Source organism: Volvox carteri (genome assembly GCF_000143455.1).
Source record: "Volvox carteri f. nagariensis unplaced genomic scaffold VOLCAscaffold_31, whole genome shotgun sequence".
Classification (NCBI taxonomy): Eukaryota; Viridiplantae; Chlorophyta; class Chlorophyceae; order Chlamydomonadales; family Volvocaceae; genus Volvox; species Volvox carteri.
Window position 1 is genome coordinate 380,803 of NW_003307574.1, and position 7,473 is coordinate 388,275.

At 57.5% G+C, this 7,473-nt stretch overlaps 1 protein-coding gene across 1 annotated transcript in view; it reads right to left on the reverse strand.

Annotated features, from left to right (window-relative positions):
- VOLCADRAFT_118116 (uncharacterized protein) overlaps positions 1–4,298 on the reverse strand; it is a gene marked incomplete at both ends in the record, with an annotated part of 20,654 nt that extends 16,356 nt beyond the window's left edge. Inside the window, 2 exons of the mRNA XM_002952656.1 lie at positions 3–1,831; positions 4,283–4,298. Of these exons, the coding sequence (XP_002952702.1) occupies positions 3–1,831; positions 4,283–4,298 (1,845 nt within the window). The remainder of the gene's footprint in view (positions 1–2; positions 1,832–4,282) is intronic.
- Between the last annotated feature and the right edge of the window lie 3,175 nt (positions 4,299–7,473).

Consider the following 7,473-nt stretch of genomic DNA (forward strand, 5'->3'; position numbering starts at 1 on the left):
ACGCCGCCGCTGCTGCTGGCCCTAGCTGCGGCAATGGATGGGCCGCTGCCGCCGTCGCCGCAGCTGCCGCCGCCGGTCTCGCCGGGCTGCTTGGCGCCGTCCACCTCCATACAGCTAAACCCCTTCTCCACTCGCCGCAAGCCAAAGTGCAGCTCCCCGCTGCCGCGGCGCATACCCCTGTTGTTATGCTTGCCACAAACGCCGCCGCCACAGCTGTTGTCGCCGCCGCAGCTAACGCCACCGCAACTAGCGGCACCCGACGGCGACATCGCCACGGCCGCCGCTGCCAATGGACTGGACGAGTCTTGACCGCATCCACAGCCACAGCACTTCCTGGGTATCGTCGATGTGATGGAGTGGCGACGTTCCATAAGAGCGCAACAACGCGGCGGCGCCGGCGACGGCGGCGGTGGCGAGATCCATGCAGTACGGCAGCACCAGCAGGCATGGCAGGTCAAGCACGGCCTTTGCTGTTGCTGCTTCTGGAAGTTCTGCTGGCCCGCAATGGAGGTTGCGGAGGCTTGGACACCGCCGCTGCCGCTGCCGCCGCCGCCGCCGCTAGCGCAGGTCCGGTTGCCGCAGGCGCCACGGCCATAGGGGTGGTACCGCTGAGCCGCCCGCCATCGGCTACGATCAAGTCCCTCATATTCCGCATAGCTGCCACCGCCGCAGCTACAGCCGCCGGTGCAGCCGAAGTAGTCGCCGCATGCAGAGGCTGTAGCGGCGGCGGCGCCGCTGCCGCCGCCGCCGTCACCGCAGTCAGCGACAGCGCCGCCGCCCATATCCACAGCGTTCAACGCCGCCGCCGTGTGCTGACACCGGTGGTGATGCTGGCACTGGTGGATTTGATGCAGGGGATTTTGTTGATGCGAGGGGCTACTGCCAAAATGCGACACCACAGTGGCTGTAGCAGCTGGCAGCTGTAGCAACGGCAACCTGCATTGGGGGTAGCCAGGTGGTAGCAAGCCCATCGCCTCGAGGTCCGGCGGAGGTTGGCCTAGCATGGCTGCGGCGGCGATGGCGGCGGCGGCGCGGGCGAGCTGTCGGGCATGGACACTCGGCGGCGGCGGCGACGAAGGCGGCGACGGCGGCGGCGCAAACGCCGTCGGCACCATTGGCGCTGCCGGCGTGTCACAGCAGGGTCCACGGAGGGATGGCGGCGGCGGTCGTCGCAGCGAGGACTGATCAACCACGACAGGGGCGACCCTGCTGCCGCCGTCGCTTAAGTCGGCGGCAGCGCCGCCTCCACCGCCGCTGCCGCCGCCGCAGTTGCTTGACTGAGATAACGCCGTCACTAGCTCGCGCGGGTGGGTGTCGTACGCCGCTGTCGCTGCCGCCGGCCTCACCACCAGTAGTGTCGGCACGCTCGCTGCCATAGTCATTACTACGGATCCTGCACCGCTACCTCGACTTGGAAGCATTGACAGCGCCTCCGCCGCCGGTGCTATCGTACCCGTCTCCGCACAGCTGCTATAGCACCCGCCGACGCCGTCGTCGGTGCCCGGCGGCGTTGCCGCCATGGCGACCGATGCCGTTGCGGACGAACAGGCTCCTGGCGTCGGGAAGGCGCTTTGGAACGCAGGCGCTGATGACGTGCCACCTCCACTGTACGGCAAGACAGATGTATGACAACCCATCTGACTTGCTGCAACTCCGTTAGTAGTTAGGGCTGGTACGGCTGCCGAGCCGGGCGGCGCATGAGGGGGCCCCGAGCAGAGCAATGGGGTATTGCTGTGCCAGTGCGCGGGGGGAGAACAGGCGGGCGCTCCGGCGCAGTCCTGCCAGGCTGACGGCTGCGGCGGTGGCAGCGGCGGCTGCAATGAGGTGGTGGCTGCAGGAGTGAGGGAGGCGGACGAGCCGTTTTGGGCGAGGAAAGGTGGCGCAGGTGCGGTAGTGCCGCCGCCGCTGGCTACAGCTTCGGAAGGTTGTGCAGGTTTTTTGGTTTCGGACGCGCTGGCGGGGGAGGGCCGCGGCCCTGGCGGCGGCATTACGACTGGGACAGCGTGCCGTATTTGGTGCTGAAGTTGTTCTAGTTGTAGTTGTTGAAGTGATGGTGGTTGACTTGGTTCTGGCGGTGGTGCTGGTTGCGGTGGTTGTGGTTGTGGTTGTGATAGTGGCTGTGTTTCCCATGGTGCCTGGGGTGCGGCGCCGTTCGCTGCGCTGGGGCTGCTGACAAATTGAAGGCTTGATCCGGGGCTGCTTGGTGACGATTCCGGGACCGGCGCGCTGTAGATGGCGTCCCAGTCGACGGCATTGAGGTCCATGTCGTTACTCGCAGTTGGCCCCAGCGCGGAGAGCTGTACAGCAGGTTGGTACAGTCCAGAAACCCCATAACCATGCAACTTCTCCGTTCCAATCAGCGCACCGTCCCACCCCGCATCGCTGTCTAGGAAGCCATCAAGGACACTGAACGTTTCACCTTCCGAAATCGTGTTTCCAAAGAGAGGTCCGATTTCCATGGCTAATTGATGAATGTTTATACTTTCTTAAGGTTCACGCTTGCGCTGAGGATTTGGGCTCGGGCATTTTGGCAACCTCACGTAGTCAAATGCGCGACAGCGTAGGACAAAAGCCGCTACCGATGAATGTCCAATGAACGATCATCAACACCTGTGGTTTTGGGCAACACGTAATGGGTTGATATTCCCAGCCAAACAAACGAGGACAGGATGCGAACTTTACCAATGGGCCGGCGGCGAAACGTGGTAATTATGGCGGATATCTTTAGTCAGAGCCAACAACACCACTAGAAATAGCCATCGACGTACGTGCCGTGGCTGATTGCAGCTACAGGGGTCCTTGAATACTGCTTCGCCCCCCACCCCCGCGACTCACACAAGGACTCCATGTTGAGTATTTTGCAGAGAAAAATAAACAGCTTGTAGGTATATCGTGAAAGAGATGATGACCTAATTACTCCACCTAAGCACAGAACCGAACCTATCCTGCGCACAGGCGATGCACCTGAAGTTTCTGGTATCGAGTCGTAATAAATTACAAGGCAAGACATGTATTACAGTTATCGAGAGGGTGCGATGGCACAAGGGAGGCGCGGAATGGCCAAGAGTCTTGCTTGTGTTATGGCGGGCTGCAAGAACGAAAACACCCGTACATTACTAAACATCTTTGCCAAAATTGGTTAAACTCATCGTGTCTCTAAGAATACTCCATCATCTCTGGGGATTGGTATGCAAATCTGCCCCATGCTTATGTTCCAATTCCCTGCTATGTAGGAAACCTCGCAGGCAACTAGCTCTGCAGGAGGCGAGCCCACAAACCGCTTTCTGGCACCGGCTCACACATTATGAAAACCCACTCCTGAATGAGCTTGATGTAATAGCAGAGAGGCCCAAGAAGGAGATCTGTGATTTTTGCCTCCAAATGACTTCAGAAAATCAGGAAGTGCTGCCAGCAAAGAACCATCACTATGTATTTCTCAGCGGAGCAATATCTGGGGTGAGGGCCCGATTCCAACCGATAAGGGGAAACCCTTGTGGTTAGTCGGTCAATACCATGCTCAAACGAGTACATTGAAGCTGCGGGCTGCTAAAATTCTGGTTACACTTACATCCTTGTAGATTGTCGAGGGCCTCAGCATTCAGCCGCTCGAGCTTCTCAAGACACGGTGCGCTCAAGTCGGAGCGGATTGGCTTAGCAGCTCCAGCCGCACCACGCGTCCGCTACACAGAACATATGAAAGCGCTGATGAGCTGGAACACTAAGGCCGATGATGCCGTTGGCCAGCCACTACCGCCACCACTTCCTTTACCGCCACCATCATACCCAGTACGCGACCATGAGCAGCAGTGCACTCGCGGAATCCCTCCCTCCCAAAACAGGCGACGCCCCTTCGAATGCGTGCTTGAAGCGTGCTTTCCTTCCCTCCTTCCCTCCCTTGCCTTCCCCCTCTCGCCTAATCCCACCTTACAATTGTCATCATTATTAGGTTCATCACTCATGACATCTACCAGCCTGCCCTGAGCACCACCACCTTCACTGGATCGACTTAAATTGCTCCTCCACTTCCACTTCACCTGTCGGCGGTTAATACTTTGGATGTCGAGGGATCCAAAGTATTGCAATGCCTTAACGCCCAACATTCCCTTTCCCGCGCACCCAAATCATCATATTCCAACCTATATGTCACCACTGCACTGCGCACCTGTCAGTCTGTCTGTCTGTCTGTCTGCCGGTTTGATTTGGGTCAGACTATTCTGTCCCTGTCTTTCCCCCACCACTCATATCCTATTGTGCTGGGGTCATTTAGGGGGGCTTCCCGCACCTTTTGGTGCGTTCATATATCCCCCCCTGCACATATACATACATACATACATACATACATAGATACACATGCACACACGTGCTCGTTAACGCTATTCCACGTGGCGCACTGTGCGCGGCGTTTCTCGCAGTTTTCAGATCAACCCCGGCCAGCCTTTGCGGCTGCTGCCTACCGTGCGGGAAGTCCTACGGGAGGGCGGTGTACTGCAATTCTACCGGGGGGGCTTGCCGGAGATCGTAGGTGTGTATGTATGTATGTATGTATGTGTGGTCGGGCTATGTTGGGAACGCGAGAAGGGGGATACGGGGACAGTGTCGGAGATACGCGCAAAGAGATGCCGGGTTTACCGTATTCACTTCCTCTAGCCATACATACATATATACACAAGGCAGAGGTTAAGGCCTGACTTCTGCTCCCGGCCGACCTGGGGTTGAAATCCGCCTTCCGGCTCCTCGGGTGTTTGAGGAGTGTTGAAATGGGAGGTGGCCCCCCATCATATGGACGATGTAGGACGTGATAATATCAACTTGCGAGCTGACCAGGAACTAAGTTGATGCGCCGATAATCCGCTAGATTTGGTTGGATGCTGGTGGTGAGTTGCCGAACCCAACGAATACATTGTGAAGTCGGATGGGGTGACGGATTAGGGTGCCCCTCTAGCAGGGGAGAGCAGGGACTGCCCCGGGAAAGGGGGCCGCTGGCGAAGTTAACCACCCTGTAACAACATACACACGTGCCACACTTAACCCATGCCAATCCCCACGTGCGCTCACGTCCTTCCCCATCTCTCCCATGCCGTACAGGTCTCATACCCCGTGCCACAGCCGCACTGTCCACTCTGGAGTTTAGTCAGCGACAGCTCCGTGCGGCGAATGGCGGAGTGCTAAGTCCCGGGGGGGCGTACCTGAGTGGCGCACTGAGTGGGGTTTCGGAGGGCCTGGCGTTTGCGCCTTTCCAGGTTATTAAGGTGAGTGTACGACATGCTTCAGGGGGAGTTAGGGACGGCCTGAGGTAAAACACATGGCGGGTTAGAGGAAAGGGGGGAAACCGGGGGAAGAAGGGCGGGAAAAGACGAACCACGAATGGGTGAAGCTGCTGCCAGGGCAAGAGTGCACCAGAAGAAGGGGGACGGGGGCAGCTATCTGTGGAATTGGGCAGGGTCGGGGCGGGGAGGTGATGCGATTTATCGGGGGGGTCAGGGCAGTGGGGTTTAAGGTGTGGGGGCTAAGGCTCGGGCTGTGGGGGTACTGCATTGGCTTCACGTAATCCTGATGGGAGGGGCGATAAGATGGGAGAGGGAGAGCTTTTGAATGGTCGCGTGCGTAAGGCCCGGTGGGTGATTGGGTGGGCGAGTGATCTTAACCAACAACTGCAACCACTCCTAACTACCTCCAACCACCACCTCCAGTTCACTATCATCATCATAGCCACCAGTAGCTATCAAAGGGTGCGAACGACGGGATGTGTAAGTGCTGCAGCATGGGAAACCATCCAAACAACCAACTAACAACCGTTTACTGCTCCTGGAGCGCTAGAAGCCATTTCCGTAGACCGAGTGACGCAACCGAATTCGCAGGTTCGGTTAATGGCTAAGGAGCATCTGAATCGTTACAAGAATAGTTGGGACTGCCTGGTCAAGGTACGGCAGCTGGTTAAGGGGTTGGGGGGGCGGGGGAGTATTCCGCGCGCGCTCGCGCACGTGTGTGTATGTGTGGCTGTGGGGTCCGGCGTGTATGTATGTTGTCACAGGGTGGTTAACTTCACCAGCGGCCCCCTTTCCCGGGACAATCCCTGCTCTCCCCTGCTAGAGGGGCACCCTAATCCGTCACCCCATCCGACTTCAGAATGTTTTCGTTGGGTTCGGCAACTCACCACCAGCATCCAACCAAATCTAACGGATCAACGGCGCATCAACTTAGTTCCTGGTTAGCTCGCAAGTTGATTTTATCACGTCCTACATCGTCCATATGATGGGGGGCCACCTCCCATTTCAACTCTCCTCAAACACCCGAGGAGCCGGCAGGCGGATTTGAACCCCAGGTCGGCCGGGAGCAGAAGTCAGGCGCCTGCCTTATGTTTATGGCATGTATGTTTGCTAAGAATCCCAGGAGGAAGATGTGCGTGTGTGTGTGTCTTTCACAGTGGTGGGATAGGATGGATTTCCAGGACCAGTTTGTGCCGCGACTTGTATGTATGTATGTATGTATGTATGTATGTATGTATGTATGTATGTATGTACGTATGTATGTATGTATGTATGTATGTATGTATGTATGTATGTATTTGGGTATGCGTGTTAGTGTGCGATGTGCGCGGGGGAAGCGTCGACAACCGCACCTTCACCAACCAGTCCTCCCCTCCCCTCCTCTCACACACCTCCTCGGACCCGTCTCCCTGCTCAAACACGTCCACACAATCCGGAACCCAAAACCTTAATGTACGGCAGGTTGTACGACAAGAAGGCGTCTTGGCCCTGACCACGGGCCTGGGCCCTACGCTGTGGCGCAATTGTGTTTGGAACTCGTTATACTACGGCACCATGCACCAGCTCGACCACCCTAGCGAGGGGCTGGGGCTGCTGCCGCCCCTGGAGAACCCTGTGTTGCGGGGGGCACGGTAGAGTGGGGGGCCCGGGGAGGGGAGGGGAGAAACATTTGGCCATGAAAGGACTTGTGTGTGCTTGTGTTTTTTTGGGGGGTTGTTGGGGGAAAAAGTGGGGCTGAGAGATACGGTACGACACCCCGGGCACAAACGAAGATGTGAATGATGCATGTGCAGCACCCGTACAACCATTACCACCAGCACAACACTTGACTCCTTCAAAATGCCCCCTCACCCCCAATACCCTGAAATACACACACATACACGCATACACACCACCTCGGCGGGGTGTCCTTCCGACGACCAAGCTTACTAGTCCTGGCCCCGCTGTACAGGACCATCCTTGTGGGTACGGCAGTTGGGGTGATGGCCACTTGCTTCAATGCGCCGTTTGGTGGGTCCTGTCCACGTGAAATGATATGTGAAATGTAGTGAACTGGAATGAAACAAAGTCAAGTGGGGTTGAGTAGCATGACCGGAATTGCCGTCTCCGTCGTTGTCGTTGCCGTCGTCATCACCATCATCTTCTTCTTCTTCTTCGCACTGCTCAAGGCTTGGCATATAATCCCCCACTTTGGGCGGGAGCAGGC